The sequence below is a fragment of the Ranitomeya variabilis genome, chromosome 7 (assembly GCF_051348905.1).
Source record: "Ranitomeya variabilis isolate aRanVar5 chromosome 7, aRanVar5.hap1, whole genome shotgun sequence".
Classification (NCBI taxonomy): domain Eukaryota; kingdom Metazoa; phylum Chordata; class Amphibia; order Anura; family Dendrobatidae; genus Ranitomeya; species Ranitomeya variabilis.
In genome coordinates, this window is record NC_135238.1 from 145,163,746 (window position 1) to 145,182,996 (window position 19,251).

Below are 19,251 nucleotides of genomic sequence, written 5' to 3' on the forward strand. Positions count from 1 at the left end.
TGCTTCTGAGCATGCTCAGTGTAAAAAAAACGTATTGCAGCGCTGCATTGCGTCGTACGACGTGTCCCGACGCATCCCTCACTCATAGGCTTCCATTGTAGCCAACGACGCATGCCGCAGGATGCGTCGCGACACGTTTTTTAGGCGGAGACAAAAAAACGTTACAATCAACGTTTTTTGCCGACGACGTGTCGCCAAATTTCGACGCATACGTCGTAAGACGGACACGACGTATGCCAATACGTCGCCAATACAAGTCTATGGGGAAAAAACGCATCCAGCAAACACTTTTGCTGGATGCGTTTTTTCTGAAAAAAGACGATTTGAGACGGTTTGCAGTTAATGCTAGTGTGAAAGTAGCCTTAAGGTACCTTCACACGAAACGACTTTGTAACGATATCGCTAGCGATCCGTGACGTTGCAGCGTCCTGGCTAGCGATATCGTTTAGTTTGACACGCAGCAGCGATCAGGATCCTGCTGTGATGTCGCTGGTCGCTGAATAAAGTTCAGAACTTTATTTGGTCGTCCGATCGCCGTGTATCGTTGTTTGACAGCAAAAGCAACGATACCAGCGATATTTTACACTGGTAACCAGGGTAAACATCGGGTTACTAAGCGCAGGGCCGCGCTTGGTAACCCGATGTTTACCCTGGTTACCAGCGTAAAATGTTAAAAAAACAAACAGTACATACTTACATGCGTCCGCTTCCCACACTGACTGAGCGCCGCAAAGTGAAAGTGAAATCACAGCACAGCGGTGACGTCACCGCTGTGCCCTGCTACTGCTGGCGCTCACACAGTGCAGGAAGCGGACGCCGGGGGACGCATGTAAGTATGTACTGTTTGTTTTTTTTACATTTTACGCTGGTAACCAGGGTAAACATCGGGTTACTAAGCGCGGCCCTGCGCTTAGCAACCCGATGTTTACCCTGGTTACCCGGGGACCTCGGCATCGTTGGTCGCTGGAGAGCGGTCTGTGTGACAGCTCTCCAGCGACCAAACAGCGACGCTGCAGCGATCGGCATCGTTGTCGCTATCGCTGCAGCGTCGCTTCGTGTGAAGGTACCTTTAGACACATCCTGCCTTCCTCATCGCTGTGTACACTAAAGGATGCTCGCTGGGGGATATGCTGGGGTGAGTAAATATTTGACGTTTGTGTCAATTGTCCCATACAACAACTCTGGTGACTTTCTAGGTTGCATGATAAAGGTATGTTTTCAATTAAAACAGACAATTCCAGGAAATCTGACTTTTTTTTTTTTACTGGCATTTACAGTGCTATAGCTTTCTATTTGGCTTTACTTGGGGCTGTGCTGTACTTTGCATAAATTAGTTGTACAGGTGATTTATCAGAAACTTTAATATACGGTACTTTGTCATAGAATTATTTGTTCTTTCTCCACTTATAAGCCACTTAATCACCTCTACCTCCTGAACTCCTCATTCACTGTGGGGGGGACAGCTCAGTTCAGTTTTGCTCTTACAAGATGGGTTGCCAGCTCAGTGAGGTGTCAGATTACATGTTTTTATATTATGTGGGGAGGTGATGGCAGTGAGAAAACCTAGATTGTGCTGAGCTTTCTAACAAGTATCTTCTCGCCTCTGAGCTGGATTCACATCTACACGGCTCAGAACTGTTGTACAATGTCCTCCATATATCTGCTTCTGTCTGCGCTTTCAAAGGAAAGAGCAAGAAACCTTGTGTTCTGTGTATGAGATCTCATAAGAAATGGCGCCTGCAGAGGAGGAAACGGATGAGAAATGCAGGAAACGCATCATATAATGGACAGAAATGGTTATTCGCCAGGCACTCACAGAAAAATTCTGTCTGAATGGAGATCAAGCACACGCACCTTCCCTCTATCCATTCTCTATGGGTCTGCCAGAGGTAGCGTGGGTTGGTGGGGGTCCCAGCGGTCACACCCACAATAACTTATCTTCTATCTTATTGATGGGGAATAACTTATTAACCCCTTTATCACCTTGAGTTCTCTGTTTGTTTTCTGCTCCCATTCTTCCCAGAACCATTTTTTTCCCCCGTCAATAAGTGCAATTCTACAATTGTTTTGTTTTTACCCTGTTCACTAAATGATAAAACTGACCTGCCATTATGATTCTCCAGGTCTTTGAGTTCTTGGAAACTAAACATGTATAGGTTCTATTTTAAGTGGTGGAAAAAAAATCCAAAGTTTGTAAAAAGAGGAGAAAAAAGGCATTTTTTTCTTTTTTTTTTTTTAATGATCATGGTCTGGGTGAGGGCTTATTTTTTTGGCTTACAGAGCTGATGTTTTTATTGATAACCTTTTGGTATAAATATGATATTTTGATCGCCCGTTATAGCATTTTCATGCAAAAACGTAATTCTGGCGTTTATTTTTCCTTGTTAACGCCGTTTACCTATCTGATTCCTCTTATATATTGATCGGGTTTTTCTGAACTCGGTGATACTAAATAGGTGTATTTATTTTTTTATTTTTTCATTTGTTTTATTTTGAGTGGGGCCAAGAGGGGGTGATTCAAACTTTTATACCTTTTTATTTAAAAAAAAAAAACAAAAAAACTTTTCACTACCTTGAATAGTCTCCATAGTCGCTCTTGTTCTGAGCGCTGAGGAATGCTCATGTGCTCTCATGTGATTGCTGTAAGTAGCTCAGGGCCTGGATTTGCAGCCACTGACTCATTTTAATTTTTATCTCTTCCATTTGATAGAATTGCTTTTTTCTTTTTCTGATTATGAAGTCATGGTGGCTTTTACAATATAGTCCTCATACGTCATATTACGTTACAGGGGTTTATGGATGAGCGAGATGATCTGTGGGGACGGTAGTACAGGATTGCACCCTGACGGCTTCTATCTCTAGATGCTTTTGTTCACCCCTTGTTGTTTGTGTATAGCGCTCACTTCTGTACTAATAGCAGTATGTATTATTTCAGTTAACTATGAAGCTTTGATTATTACCCTCTCTGTGATCGGAGGAGCCATCATCTTGTCCCTGATCCTCTGCTGCTGCTGCTGTTGCAGGAAAAAGAAGAACAGAAAGTAAGTGTGATCCGGTATCAGATGGGTGGCACGATGGGGATGTTTGGTTATTTCCCAGGTTCTTGAACTTTTTTGTGAATTCTTTACTGTGCAGCAATTTTACACAATCAGAAGTTATACATTGACATTGTCTAAAGGAGATGTACATGCCTCCCTCCTGTTCTTCTGACCACTTTATTGTTTAATAGGAGTAGACATGCCATCAGACTATATCTCCATTTCAGATTTTGTTTTTTGTTTTTTCCCTACCCTTTAGCTCAAGTCTAGAGACTGAAAAATCCGTGAGAGAGAAGGAGGAGAGACGAGTCCGCCAGGAAGAAAGGTAAGATAAGTAAAATGGATGTGGGGAGAACACTGGGCACATGCAGAAATCTCTTCTGGCGTGACTAGCGTTGAGCGCATGTACTCGAATAAGGTGTTATCTGAACATGCTCGGGCGCTAACAGTGTATGTTGTGGCATGCTTGAATACTATGTTCAACTTCCCGCGGCTTTGTCTCATGGCCATTCGACAGCTGCTACACATGCAGGGACTGCCTGTTTTAGTTGATCCCCCGCATGTTGAACAGCTGTGTGATATGCAGCCGACGCGATTTGAGTATAGTATTTGAGCATGCTGAAGACCAGAGCAAGCTCAGATAATGCCTTATCTGAGGACACTCGCTCAACACTAGCCATGACCTAAACATTCAGGTCCCGATTATCGCCCACCTTCTGCTCTTGCATGTTTAGGATTGCATCACAGTGGCACAGATTGTGATTTTTAATAGACATATGCAATAGAGCCATATTAGTTGTGATGCTATAGGTGCCCTCAATATGCTAAAAATCTCCAGTTCTGTAGTAAGGCTTTAGCTAAGTAAGATAACATTAGAAAAATAACTAATTGGGCTCCCTATTTGGGTGTAGGTATCACCACTTTATATCTTTTACTGTTGGCGTTTTTTAAAGGCAACTTTATAACCCTTTCACGACATGCGCCGTACATGTACTGCGCATGCCGTGTCTCCCCCTTTGATGCAGGGCTCCGGCGCTGAGCCCACATCAAAGTCGCGACATTTCAGCTGTTTTGTACAGCTGACATGTGCGCGCAATAGCGGCGGGTGAAATCGCTATTCACCCGCCGCTATTAACCTGTTAAATGCCGCTGTCAAACGCAGACAGCGGCATTTAACTACCGCATCCGGGCGGGGGGCCGGAAATGACATCATCGCCGACCCCTGTCACATGATCGGGGGTCGGCGATGTGTCAGGACAGTAACCATAGAGGTCCTTGAGACCTCTATGGTTACTGATGCCGGCCTGCTGTGAGCGCCCCCCTGTGGTCGGCGCTCACAGCACACCTGCATTTCAGCTACATAGCAGCGATCTGATGATCGCTGCTATGTAGCTGAGCCAATCGAGTTGTGCCAGCTTCTAGCCTCCCATGGCACAAGTAAAAAAAAAAAAGTTTTTAAAAATATGAAAAAAATATAAAAAATATAAAAGTTTAAATCACCCCCCTTTCGCCCCATCCTAAATAAAACAATAAAAAAAAAATCAAACCTACACATATTTGGTATCACCGCATTCAGAATCGCCCGATCTATCAATTAAAAAAAAGCATAAACCTGATCGCTAAACAGCGTAGCGAGAAAAAAATCCAAAACGCCAGAATTACGTTTTTTTTTGTCACCGCGACATTGCATTAAAAGAAGGTATCTGCGCCGAATTGGTATCATTAAAAACATCAGCTCGGCACGCAAAAAATAAGCCCTCACCCGACCCCAGATCACGAAAAATGGAGACACTTCGGGTATCAGAAAATTGCACTTTTTTTATTTTAAGCAAAGTTTTGAATCTTTTTTCACCACTTGGATAAAAAATAACCTAGACATGTTAGGTGTCTATGAACTCGTAATGACCTGGAGAATCATAATGGCAGGTTAGTTTTAGCATTTAGTGAACCTAGCAAAAAAGCCAAACAAAAAAGTGTGGGACTGCACTTTTTTTGCAATTTCACCGCACTTGGAATTTTTTTCCCGTTTTCTGGTAAAAGACATGGTAAAACCAATGGTGTCGTTTAAAAGTACAACTCGTCCCGCAAAAAATAAGCCCTCACATTGCCATATTGACGGAAAAATAAAAAAGTTATGGCTCTGGGAAGGAGGAGAGTGAAAAACGAAAGGATTGATCATGAAGAGGAAGTCTGGGCTGCAGCTGATCTGACATACTCGTGTTCACTTTGTGCTAATGTGGGGACTGTGACGCCAGCGCTGAATGGGCGCCGGGCACCACATGTCGTCCACTGCACGAGAGCCACAGACCACAAGTGCCGACACCGCTGGAATGGCATCGGCACAGGAGGGGAGTATAGTTTTTTTATTTTACTGGGGCCCAAGCATTTAGTTCATGAAGTGGTTGTCCTAAGTACATTACGGTTCCAAAATGTAGGGTCACCCACACAGTTTTGTGTTTTTCATGAAAATTCATATTTTTATTAACCAAATGAGCTGCCAAATAAATCCAAAAACTTTTTTCCACCCTTGTCAATGTCTCGACTAGGTTTTAATATGAAATAAGTTTTTCCTTCAAACTTTGCTTTCGTCAAAGAATGCTCCGTTTGCAGCAATTCCAGCATTGCAGACCCTTGGCATTCTAACAGTTAATTTTCTGAGGCAATCTGGAGGAATTTCACCCCATGCTTCCAGAAGCCCCTCTTACAAGTTGGTTTGGCTTGATGGGCACGTTTTGCATACCATACTGCCAAGCTGCTCCCACAGCAGCTCAATGGGGTTGAGATCTGGTGACCTCGCTGGCCACTCCATTACAGATAGAATACCAGCTGTCTGCTTCTTCCCTAAATAGTTTTTGCATAATTTGGAGGTGTGATTTGGGTCATTGTGCTGTTGTAGGATGAAATTGGCTCCAATCAAGCGCTGTCCACAGGGCATGGCATTTCAAAATGGAGTGATAGTCTTCCTTATTCAAAATCCCTTTTACCTTGTACAAATCTCCCACTTTACCAGCACCAAAGCAACCCCAGACCATCACATTACCTCCACCATGCATGACAGATGGCGTCAGGCACTCTTCCAGCATCTTTTCAGTTGTTCTGCGTCTCACAAATGTTCTTCTGTGTGATCCAAACACATCAAACGTGGATTCGTCTGTCCATAACTTTTGTCCAATCTTCCTCTGTCCAATGTCTGTTCTTTTGCCCATATTAATCTTTTCCTTTTATTAGCCAGTCTCGGATATGGCTTTTTCTTTGCCACTCTGCCCTGAAGGCCAGCATCCCGGAGTCGCCGCTTCACTGTAGACGTTGACACTGGCGTATTGCGTGTACTATTTAATGAAGCTGCCAGTTGAGGACCTGTAAGGCGTCAATTTCTCAAACTACAGACTCTAATGTACTTGTCTTGTTGCTCAGTTGTGCAGCGGGGCCTCCCACTTTGCTTTCAACTCTGGTTAGAGCCTGTTTGTGCTCTCCTCTGACGGGAGTAGTACACACTGTTGTAGGAAATACTCAGTTTCTTGGTAAGTTCTCGCATGTACCGTATATACTCGAGTATAAGCCGACCCGAGTATAAGCCGACCCCCCTAATTTTGCCACAAAAAACTGGGAAAACTTATTGACTCGAGTATAAGCCTAGGGTAGGAAATGCAGCAGGTACCGATGAATTTCAAAATTAGAAATAGATGCTCCATACCACATTATGGCCCCATAGATGCTCCACATAAACTGTGCCATATATAATGCTCTGCACCGTTCATTATGGCCCCATAGATGCTCCATAGAAAGCTGTGCCATATACAATGCTCTGCACCGTTGCCCCATAGCTGTGCCATATAGCGCTCTGCACCGTTGCCCCATAGCTGTGCCATATAGCGCTCTGCACCGTTGCCCCATAGCTGTGCCATATAGCGCTCTGCACCGTTGCCCCATAGCTCTGCCATATAGCGCTCTGCACCGTTGCCCCATAGCTCTGCCATATAGCGCTCTGCACCATTGCCCCATAGCTCTGCCATATAGTGCTCTGCACCGTTGCCTCATAGCTGTGCCATATAGTGCTCTGCACCGTTGCCCCATAGCTGTGCCATATAGCGCTCTGCACCGTTGCCCCGTAGCTGTGCCATATAGCGCTCTGCACCATTGCCCCATAGCTGTGCCATATAGTGCTCTGCACCGATGCCCCATAGCTGTGCCATATAGTGCTCTGCACCGTTGCCCCATAGCTCTGCCATATAGTGCTCTGCACCGTTCATTATTGCCCCATAGCTCTGACATATAGTGCTCTGCACCGTTGCCCCATAGATGCTCCACATAAATCTGTGCTGCTGCTGCAATAAAAAAAAAAAACACATACTCACCTCTCTTGCTTGCAGCTCCTCGGCGCCATCTTCCCGGCGTCTCTCTGCACTGACTGATCAGGCAGAGGGCGGCGCGCACACTATATGCGTCATCGCGCCCTCTGACCTGAACAGTCAGTGCGGAGAGACGCCGGGAAGATGGCGCGACACCCGGCGTGTGGAACGAGGACAGGTGAATATGTAATACTTACCTGCTCCCGGCGTCCCGCTCCTTCCCCCGGACAGCTGGTCTTCGGTGCCGCAGCCTCTTCCTCTGTCAGCGGTCACCGGCACCGCTGATTAGAGAAATGAATAGGCGGCTCCGCCCCTATGGGAGGTGGAGCAGCCTATTCATTTCTCTAATGAGCGGTCCCACGTGACCGCTCAGGGGAAGAGGCTGCGGCACCCGGAGACAGTGGGACGTGCAGGGGGAGCGCCAGGAGCCCCGGAAGCAGGTAAGTATATGACAGTGCTCACCCGCCGACCCCACCACCGATCATGACTCGAGTATAAGCCGAGAGGGGCACTTTCAGCCCAAAAATTTGGGCTGAAAATCTCGGCTTATACTCGAGTATATACGGTAATAGCCTTCATTTCTAAGAGCAAGAATAGACTGTTGAGTTTCACATGAAAGTTATTTTTTTCTGGCCATTTTGAGAGTTTAATGGAACCAACAAATGTAATGCTCCAGATTCTCAACTAGCTCAAAGGAAGGTCAGGTTTATAGGTTCTCTAATCAGCCAAACTGTTTTCAGCTGTGCTAACATACTTGCACAAGGGTTTTCAAGGGTATTCTAACCATCCATTAGCCTTCTTACACAGTTAGCAAACACAAAGTACCATAAGAACACTGGAGTGCTGGTTGTTGGAAATGGGCCTCTATACACCTATGAAGATATTGCATTACAAACCAGACGTTTGCAGCTAGAATAGTCATTTACCACATTAACAATGTATAGAGTGCATTTCTGAATCATTTAATGTTAGCTTCATTGGAAAAAACAGTGCTTTTCTTTCAAAAATAATGTAATTTCTAAGTGACCCTAAACTTTTCAACGGTAGTGTATGTATTTAAAGAACAGGCACTGCCACTCATGATGGCAAGTAATAATGTTATTTATTTTTTGTTTTAGTAGTAAGGATGCGAGTGCCTTGCTGATTTGTTTCTTCATAGTCATGGCTTCCTTCTGTATGTAATGAAATATTAGAGAGTTGGCTTGTTCTTTCTTAGATGACCTTTCTGGGACTCCTAATATTGATTAACTAATTTTAAGATGCATCATCGATATCAGACCAATGGGGGTCTGACTCCTGGCACCTTCGTGATCAGCTGATTAAAGCGACAGTGGCACAGCTCCATGTTGTGACTGAAGAAAATTAATTTGGCTCATCCATGTCTCGTGGTGAGAGTATGGACCTCAGTTCACACATCAGCCGTGGGTCTCGTTAACTCGACAGCCTCCAATATGACTGAGCAATGTGTGATTTCAGTTACTGTAGAGAAACTATAAAACTTTGCCAGGTTCCCTTACATATTCATCTGATGCCTGTTGGTCCCATTAGTGCGAAACGATGTGATCTACTTAGTAGGGCACCCGGGCAATAAACAGAACTATTCAAAGTACAAAAAACGTTTGTTAGAGCTGATTGGAGCTACTCCGTTATCCCATCAGGTGCGTTCACGGTGAGGTCCCCCTGTATTGTGCTCATACTAGGGGGAGGACAGGACATGTGTTGGGTGCCATGAACTGACTGGAATTGGATGGTGTCCATCCTGTCATTAGCACATGGTATAACTGGGCTCCAGTTGGTTTATGGCTTCATATTATATTGTGTGTGTATTTCTGTATTTTTAGGAGGGTCCAGATGAAGTCCCGACACGATGAAATAAGGAAGAAATACGGTAAGTTTCAGGGTTTGGTTTTTTTTGTCTCCTTAGCTGTTTAAGAAAGCACAGCACGTTAAAGTGTCAGTCAAAAATATAAGAGTAGGGTTTTGGGATGTACTGATGTTTGGATGCTGCCTCTCCCTGCCCATAAGCTGTAAAATGCAAATTAAAAAAAAAACAACCCTATGAACCAGCCTGTATTAGATGTCTAATAGTTGGAGATGGTGCAGCCATTCTCAGGTCTAAGGTTCTTATAAGGTCTCAGTGCCAGAATCGTGGTGGCATTCCTTCATGTTCCATCATGCAATTTTACATTTTTTTCAAATGGCGGCCACTACAGTAGACATGTATGCCTAGATAAGGATTCTGGAGGTAACTGTAGAATCAGGATTAGGGAAAAATGATAGCAGAGTCGGCTTGACATGGGTCCAAAAATCGATGAACAGCGCTCCAATCAGGTGTAATGGTATCAAAAAGAGTATTTATTTCGCCATAAAACAGCAACGTTTCGACCAGAAACTGGTCTTTTTCAAGCATGTTGATTGGAGCGCTGTTCATCGATTTTTGGACTGTTGAAGTATCCATGATGGTTCCCTGGACATGGAACGGGTGCTCCCTTGAGTGAGTGCTGTCAGCCCTCCTTTTTGTTCTATTATGGCTTGACGTGGGTGTCATGGGAAATGTGTGAGCCATAGAACTCTTTGGTGAGGGATAAATAACCACTTTTCTACTTATTTCTTCAGAGTATGTAATATAAATTCTTTACTGTAAGAGCAGTGAGACTATGGAAATCTCCCACATGATGTTGTAATGGTTGATTCACTACGAACATTCTAGGAGGGTCTGGATGACTTTCTTGAAATATATTACAGGTCCTAGGCACTAGATTCTGTCCTGGAGCGTTGATCCAGGGAGCTAGTCTGCTTGACGTATGTGAAGTCAAGATTATTTTCCCCTAATATGGAGCTATTTTGTGTCTACCCCGTGGGATTTTTGCCATCCTCAGGACCAACTAGTTGGCCTTTAAAGCGACCCTGTCCGCAAGATTTTGCTAAGTAATCGTCTTGCTGTTCCTGTGTAATCAGTGTTAAAAAGTTTTCAGTTAATGATATTCTTGTGCTCTTGGGCAGGACTGTAGGCAGAGTCTTATCTTCCTGCTCTAAGCCAGAGAAACCAAGGAGAGACCTGCCTACAGGCTGCCCCCGAAGCACAAACATGTTCCTCATCATAGAGACGGATACAGTCTCACCCCGGAGCATGGGCATATCATTAACTGAACAGTTCTAACACTGATTACACAGGAACCACAAGACAGATTTCTATACACCCGAGGTATCATTTTAATCAGTATAACTGATAATGCCTATAGTTTTCTTAGCAAAATCCTGCTGACCGGTTTGCTTTATGGTTGAAGGTAGAAATTAGTCCATTAATCTCAACCTATAGCCTATGAATAAAATCTACAATGTTCTTTATTGCTATATAACAACAAATTGATGTTTCTTAAAGAAAAGAAAAAAAAAAACTTTCCCAATAATTTTCACGGCATACTTAAGCTATGGTTCCTTTATAACATGTCTTCACTTCTCTTTTCACTTGTAGGTTTGTTTAAGGAAGATAATCCCTACTCCAAGTTTGACAGTTAAGGCCCGGAACGTTCAGAACTTAAGGATTTCACTTTGTAAATACTGTGTGAACCCACATCTTTCTCCAGCAGTGACCATTCCCCCTTGATGGTAATGATGGGACCAACTGTGAAAGAACCCTCTCCTCCCAAACATCAGACCATCCATCCTTCTTCTCCTGATGCGATGTTAGGTTGGGTCTAGCTACTTTACAAGTGTGTTCCTTATCCAGTTTCAAATGTGCAAATTCTCGTCACCCTTGAGTTGGTTTCAATATTTCAGGTTGCGTTTTTTTTCTTTTTGAACACTCCATTTGTTTTATAGTTAACCACTGTGCACGTTCTTTATATATTGCTGTTCTGATTTTTTTTGTTTGTTCTTGAGCCCCCAAAAATCTTGCATTAAGCAAACTATACATGAACCCTCAGCTTCATATTGTATATTATAAAAACACATCTATTATGTAGGTGCCACTAAAGCCGAGAATGAGCAATTTAAAGGGGTTATCTGGTATAGAAACTTATTTGAAGGCCAGGGACACACTTGCGAGTGTAATGCGAGAAACTCGCACTAGTCTCGCCTGAATACCCAGCACTGCCGCTGGCACTCTGGGCTGGAGCGTGCGGCTGCATAGAAATACGTGCAGCCGCACTCTCTGGTCCCAAGTGCCGGGTATTGATGCAAGAGACTCACGAGTTTCTCGCATTTAACTCGCAAGTGTGACCCCGGCCTAAGAGGGAGCTCTGCATTGCACTGCTCAAATCCCTCATTTCTTGGCTAGAATAGATCTGTCCTATGATGAAATCTCCTGCTTTGTTTCTTTGCATGGGGCAAATGAACTGAACACTCAATCCTGGGTTCCTCCTCACATTGCTGCTGATCACATGAAGAGGGATGTTCCCTGAGACACGCTGTGGGATTGTCCACAGTGTTAAACCCTTTAACCTCGACAAGTTGTTGACCCTCCTTTCTCATGCTGAGTAATGGTCATAAACTTATAATTTGGACAGCCAAAAAATACGCTGGTGCATTGTTCACTCCAGTCTTGATTGAGGGGTTGTATAGAAGTCAGAGTTGCCGGATTCATTAGGAGGTGCACTCCTCTTATTGAATCAGGCGAGTCTTAAATGTGGCATACGCCTCACCACAAATCTTACTGCAGTCAGAGCTAGCTGAAATTGGTGTGAAAATATCAGTGTCACAACTTTTACACAACCCCATGCTGTGCAAAATTTAGGACATTTTCAAAGTATTTTGCACTAGAATGTAAACACTTTGAATTGGTGGAATAACGAACTGAAATCCCTAATTTATGGCAAATTTAAAGGGTGTTCTCAACTTACCCGTGGCAATGGAGGATGACTTCCTGTTCGCTGAAGGTCTGACAGCTAGAGCCCCGATCGATCCAATAACTAGAGATCTGAGCTCAACCGATCTTCAGCAATCCTATTGGGACGAGTGCAGTGGCAGTGCCCATGATTGACCTCTGCTCCATTCAGATGGAGCTCCTTAGGGCCCCAGTTCTCGGGATCAATGGAAGAGCCCCAGTGACTGAAATGAATTGTAAAATAAGAAATGCCAGCATATACTTGCCTGCTGTCTCCCAACCCACCCCGTGGACCTCACAGGTTGCTCTGGCGATCCGCTTCAAGCTCTAGAAGCTGTGACTGTGCCGTCCAGATGTCACCGGACCATGGAAGCCTGTGACTGGCACAGCACGTCATCCGATATTTCTGACCACAGCTGCCTGTGCTGGATCTACAGGGTGACTGTAAGGCAGTATGCCTCTTTTTAGTTTAGAATTAGTGATGAGCGAATATACTCGTTACTCAAGATTTCCTGAGCATGCTCGGGTGTCCTCCCGAGTATTTTTTAGTGCTCGGAGATTGTTTTCTTTGCTGCAGCTGGATGATTTACAGCTATTAGCCAGCATAAGTACATGTGGGGATTCCCTAGCAACCAGGCAACCCCCACATGTACTCAGCCTGGCTAATAGCTATAAATCATTCAGCTGAGGCTATGAAAACTAAATCTCCGAGCACTAAAAAATACTCAGAGGACACCCGAGTGTACTCGGGAAATCTCGCGTAATGAGTATATTCGCTCATCACTAATTATAATAGCCCATCCCTAAGAAAATTCTCTTTCCTAGCATCAGACAACACCTTTAAATGGTGAACTCTTGTGGCATTTGCAGACTTTTGAATACTAAGTTGTTGGTCCGGGCTTACGTAGGAGCAGCTTGGAAACCCAACTATTGCTGCTAAATGTCTTGGTTCTGTAGACTTTACTAATCTTTTAGCTTGTGTGTTGCAAAAAAAAAGTGACCTTATGGTGCAGTAAAATGCTAGAAGAAGCTTGCTCATTTTGCAATATCCTGTAATGTATGAGCTACAAATATCACATTCGGTTAGTGCCTTATATTTTTTCTATTTTATGGTTTCCTGGCCCAAAATATATGGGATCCATGCAGCCGTATCTATCGTGGTGAGTGCTAGCCCCAGGTACACCTTCTTCAGGGATATACAACTTAAGCCAAATGCATTTCATAGATGTTGAATAAATGCCGCCTTTATTTCTAATTTCCTCGATGGGTACGTGGCTGTGCCCCGCTCTATAGTGCCTTTATATAGAAGTGCCATATCTAGTCCTATTTATGAAATACTATACTGCAAGCTTTTTCTCACTTGCCACTTTTTACTTTGTAACATGAATGTAATGTTTTTTTTTCTAACCGTATATCTGTTCGGTTTATAGACATCCTGAACGTGAGCTGTAACAAAATAACTTGTGATATAAGTAACTTGATCAAAATGCATTAACAGGCTGCATAATGTTAATGTAGCACTAACACTTCTTGATGTAGCAGATTTGATTACTTTTATGAATACCTTAATGTAATTTTCCATGAATTTGTTTTTTTTAAAACCTAATAAAAAGAGCCAAACTACTTGCTGTATGTGTCGTTGTGTATCCCGGACTGAATTGTATCATGTAACATACTAAGCATTCATCCAATAAAATATGCAGCCTTAGACTAATGCAAATCTTTAAAAAAATAGTTTGATACATGGGTTTTTCCCCCTTCTCATCAACACTCCAGCAGTCAAGGTGCTCATTAATTGAATGGGAGAAGATGTAAAATTTATCCTGAACCTTTTTCCAAAACTGTTTAAATTGGTCATCCCTTCATAACTAGAAGAGCGGAGAAGCACAGGGTCACAAAAGCTAGGAAAGTTGGTGATCATGCGCAGTGCATGATCAGCAACTTTCCCTGTCAGTGCAGCGCTGACAGCTTCTACAGCATGGGGATGCTGCTTCATCTCCATGCTGTGCAAGCGATCAGCCTTCATAAAATGATAGTCCCACAGTGGGACAAAGTGGGGAAAAAAGTAAAACTTTTTTTTTTTTTTTTAAGAATTGTAAAAATATAGAAAAAAAATCAAGATATTGTATCTATAAATAATTTGTATGAAAAAAGTATAAACAATAAAAGTACACATTTGGTATCGCCACTTAAGCAACGACCCGACCTATAAAACTGTCCCACTAAAAATAAAAAAACAAGGCAAAAAACAATGCTTGATCGTCCTACCGCCGAACAAAAAGTGGAATAAAACGCCATCAAAAAGACAGATATAAATAAACATGGCACTGCTGAAAACGTCATCTTGTCCCACAAAAAACAAGCTGCCATACAGCTCCATCAGAGGAAAAATAAGTAATAGCCCTCAGAATAAAGCAATGTAAAAGTAATTCTCTTTTCTATTAAATGGTTTTTATTGTGTAAAAGTGCCAAAATATAAAAAAGATATAAATGAGGTATCGCTGTAATCGTACTGATCTGGAGAATAAAACTGCCTTATCAATTTTGCCACACACTGAAATGCTGTTTTTGTTCATTATGCCTCCCAAAAATCAGAATAGAAAGCGATCAAAAAATGTCATGTGCCCGAAAATGGTGCCAACAAAAACGTCAACTCGTCCCGCAAAAAACAAGCCCTCACTTGACTGTGGGCCAAAATAAAAAGCGTCTTTTAGTGTGTGACAGGAGCCAAACATAAAAACCCGCTATAAATCTGGTATTACTGTAATCACACCGACCCGAAGAATAAAGTCGCCTAATCACTTATCCCGCATGAGGAACCACATAAAAAATTAATAAAACCAATTCTGCACATGCATTATTTTTTTTCATTCTGCCTCCCAAAGATCTCAGTAAGGCTCAGCGCACATTTATTCTGCGGTCTGCGCTGAGTGCTTGCATCGGGGTTTCCGTGTAAATCTCTGAAATAAGTGATTCAGACAGATCCCCCGGTGGAAGATTCTCTATAATGAGGCAGATGGAGGCACTGTGGGCGCCATAGGACCTGTGATCCGGCGGTGTCTGTCTTTTTAGGATTGCATAAAAGTACAGTTGGCCACAGTTTTGTGCATTTCTGAAAAGGACGCCGCTGAACAGAGGCCAGACGGAGCCCAGAGTAACTCTGCTGCCTCGTTATAGTGAATGGATCCCTCAGGGGTTTCATCTGTTGCGTCACTCAGATTTAGATGGAAACCCCAAAGTGCTCATCGTAGAGCGCTGGATAAATGTGATCCCAAACGTTATGTAAAATGTTCCCAATAAAAGCTTCAACTCAATCCACAAAGAAAGCAAGTCCCCACTCAGATCTGTCATCTGTTAATGGAAATATAGGGGGTTTCCACGTTACTGGTAGCACAAAGTCTCTGGAAAAGCGAAATGGCTCCCCACCCGCCAATAGAAATTCAGCAAATTCTGTGCTCCCAAATCCAAATGTCCTCCTCCCTTCTGAACCCCAGTGTGCCTAAACCACATATTGCGTCCATGTTTTGCATTTCTGAAGCAATGAGAGCCCGCCTAATTTACAGGTGCGTGTCTCCAGAAGCACGGGCTGGGCATAATGTACTGGTGACTACAACGGCAGTTTTGTAATTTTCACTTGATAACATCCACTGTTGCTTGTTTCTGGAAAACACCCATGGAGTCAAAATCGTCACTACAGCTGTAGATAAATTCCCCAAGAGGTATAATTTCCAAAAAGGGGTCACTTGAGGGGGGATTCTGCTTTTCTAGCATTTAGGAGCTCTGTATATGGAGTCCGCAAACTGTTCTAGGAACATCTACGCTCCAGGAGGCAAATGGCGCCTCGTCCCTCCTTAGTCTCTCTGTATGGCGAAGCAGTACTGTACAGCCACACATGGGGGTATTGCCACATTCAGTAGAAATTGTGGGACAAATTTTGGTGTCATTTTTACCCACTTGTGTGAAAATGTAAAATCTGGGGCTGAAACGAAATTTTGAAATGTAGTTATTTTTTCTTCACTGCCCAGTGGTATAAAATTCTGTGACACACCCATGATGTCAGTATGATCACTGCACCCCTAGATGAATTCATTGAGAGGTGTAGTTTGTAAAATGGGGTCACTTATAGGGGGTTCTGCTGTTCTGGCACCTCATGGGCTCTCCCAGTGGTTCATGGCACCTGCAAACCATAACAGTAAAATCTGGCGATCCTTGCCTTCTGAGCTTTGCACTGTGCCTAAAAATATTTCCTGATTTACATGTAGGGTATTGGCTCACTCGGAAAAAATGGACCTCAGTATGTTAAAAAAAAAAAATAAAATCTTTTAGCTCTTAAAAAAATTTAAAACTTGGGGCTAAGACAATGTTTTAGTGGCAAAAATTAGAGATGGGCAAACCCAAACAGTGAAGTTCGGCGTCTATACTGAAACCTAGTGTTCTCGCACGAACACCAAACACAGACTTCACGGGGGCGTGGCCTAGCGAGCCATGTGAGAGGACGTGCGACGGCTCTCTCTCCCCGCACCGCTCCTATAACTCACCCTTGGAGGCGCCGCTGAACGCCGAAACTGGGCAGGGGGGCATCGCTGGACCCCTGCGGAAGGAGGAAATCACCGGAGGCAACGGGCGGAGAGAAGCGGCGATGCCACGCGAAAACAGTCAGCGCCGGCGGCAGGCGCGAAAATTCAAGATGGCGCCGTGGCTGAGGAGGAGGCGGCTAAAGCCAGCGCTTCATACCGCTGGAGGTAATCGCCCGGCTGGAGCGGTTTGCACGCACGGAGGACGGGGGTGCCCTGCTGCTGGATCCTGAGGGGCTTGGAGAAGGGGAGACCCCGCAAAGGCAGAGGAGAGGAGGGGAGGACATTCCCAGTGTGGGGGAGGAACCGCTTTCCCCAGGAAGACCTCAGGGAGTGCACAGCGTTGATAGTGTGACTCCTGCTGCCAGCCCAGTGCTGACTAATGATTCTGATGTGCAGCACCAAAACATGGGGGAACCAACACTGCAGGACATTTTTTCTGTTATACACTGCAAATCTGCCCTGGCTGCGCTGAACATAAGGGTGGATGATTCAAAAGTCGAAATGAAGTCCCTTAACTCTGCTATGCGCAAGGTGGAGAAGACAGTGGAGGTGGTGGAGGAACGTGTGGGCAGTGTGGAGGATCAGACTAACGAACTGTTAAAAAGAGAAAAGAAATACATCCAACGTATTGCAGAATTGGAATTTAAAACAGATGACTTGGAAAACCGTTCCCGCAGGAATAATTTAAGACTAATTGGGGTGCCGGAGAAGGTGGAGGGGAATAATCCCACTGAATATATTGAGGCATGGCTTAAGAACTCGGTGGGAGGCAAAGACCTTACAAATCACTTCTCGGTGGAGAGGGCTCATAGAGTCCCCACTCGGCCCCTGCCACCTGGTTCTCCCCCTCGAGCTATATTGGCAAAAATCTTGGACTACCGGGATCGGGAAACCCTATTAAGGAAGGCCAGGATCAGTGACGGCCTGAGCATAGACGGAAATCGGATCTCCATTTATCCGGACTAATTGGCATCGGTGCAAAAACTTAGAATGAAGTTTGGTGAGGTCAAGCGACGGCTTCGAGAACTGGACCTAAAATATTCAATGCTCTACCCGGCTAAGCTTAGGGTGGTAGCGCTGGACCGTGTTCACTTTTTTCAGGGTCCGGAGGAGGCTATGCACTGGCTGGATATTAATGCCAAGAAAATAGGCACGGACCGGAACCGCTGAGTCTGATTCTGAAGATTCGTGATTCCACTGGCTATGCCTCTTTTTGGTTTTTGAGCGCGCTTTGTGTTTTCTGACAAAATGCTCCCCAAAGTTAAAATACTGTGTTCGGCGGCGCAATGAATAGTTCATATTGGTCGCGGTGGGAGGGGGAGAGAGGGATGGTAAAGGACATTGTTCTAGGTTGTACCAAGCGCTCTCAGTTCTCATATAGAGAAAGAAAGTTTGTTATATCTGAATTTTGTTGAGTTTCAGATGGGGAAGGATGGTTTGGTTGGGGGGAAGGGAGGGGGGGAGGTGGGTATTGGTGGAGACCTGGGGGAGACTGTTCACACATGTTGTCTTTCTTTAGGAAATGGGAGGGAATGTTAAAATTATAAGTTGGAATGTTAGGGGGTTGGCGGACGCTACTAAACGGGCGGCAATATTTCAGTATTTGCTGAAACAGAGGCCCTCGGTGATTTGCCTGCAAGAAACCCACTTAGTGGAGGAAAAAGTTATGTTACAGAAGCGTTGGGTGAGCAAGGCATATCACTCGACGTTCTCCAACTATGCAAGGGGGGTGTCGGTTTTAATCCATACAAATACTCCATTTGAGGAAATAGAGGTTAAAATTGATAAGGATGGTCAGTATGTTTTTTTAGTGTGTAAAATCTTTAATCGTTTGGTTTGCATTGTTTCATTATATATACCCCCGCCATATTCGGGTAAGAAAATTCAGGACATATTGGAGTCTATGAGAGGATGGGATGGGGTTCCCCTTCTAGTGGTGGGAGATGTGAACAATATAGCGGATGATCACTGGGACAAGAGTAATCACGCCTTGTTGCGCATGGACGGCAATGGTACCCCTTTTGGAAATTATCTTAGAGAAATAGGTTGGATTGACTTATGGAGGGTTCGTAATGTTAATACATATTCTTACTCCTGCTATTCAACTACGTATGGTTCTATGTCATGGATCGATGTAGCCTTGGGTAATGACGGGATGAACGAATTGTTAAGTGGGGTGGAATATAGTCCTAGGATTTTATCAGATCATAGCCCAGTTCAGGTCTCTTTGAAGTTATCAGGTCAGGTTGGATCGGGGAGGACGGGTTGGAAGTTTCACCCCTCTTGGATGCAACTTTTGGATATGGAGGGGGTGGGAACGGAGATAGAGGAGTTTTTTAAGATTAAAGAAGGGGGCGCAGAAAGCCATGTAGTATGGGACACTATGAAGGCATATTTAAGGGGTATTCTGTTTCGTGACATCTCCAGACATAAAACGAGGACTAGAGCACAGGATCAAGCTG

At 44.1% G+C, this 19,251-nt stretch overlaps 1 protein-coding gene across 1 annotated transcript; it reads left to right on the forward strand.

Annotated features, from left to right (window-relative positions):
* The first annotated feature begins 921 nt into the window (after nt 1-921).
* LOC143785097 (pituitary tumor-transforming gene 1 protein-interacting protein-like) lies at nt 922-13,835 on the forward strand. Its single transcript, XM_077273769.1, has 5 exons — nt 922-1,135; nt 2,936-3,041; nt 3,298-3,363; nt 9,229-9,275; nt 10,863-13,835. Exons 1-5 carry the CDS (start codon nt 922-924, stop codon nt 10,904-10,906), a joined length of 477 nt encoding a protein of 158 aa, XP_077129884.1. The 3' UTR covers nt 10,907-13,835.
* The last annotated feature ends 5,416 nt before the right edge of the window (nt 13,836-19,251 follow it).

Coding starts and splice junctions, on each gene's coding strand:
- LOC143785097 (XM_077273769.1), top strand. CDS start 922: ATGTTTACCCTGGTTACCCGGGGACCTCGGCATCGTTGGTCGCTGGAG. Junction 3,042..3,297: donor AGGAAAAAGAAGAACAGAAA/GTAAGTGTGATC, acceptor CCTACCCTTTAG/CTCAAGTCTAGAGACTGAAA. Junction 9,276..10,862: donor TGAAATAAGGAAGAAATACG/GTAAGTTTCAGG, acceptor TTTCACTTGTAG/GTTTGTTTAAGGAAGATAAT.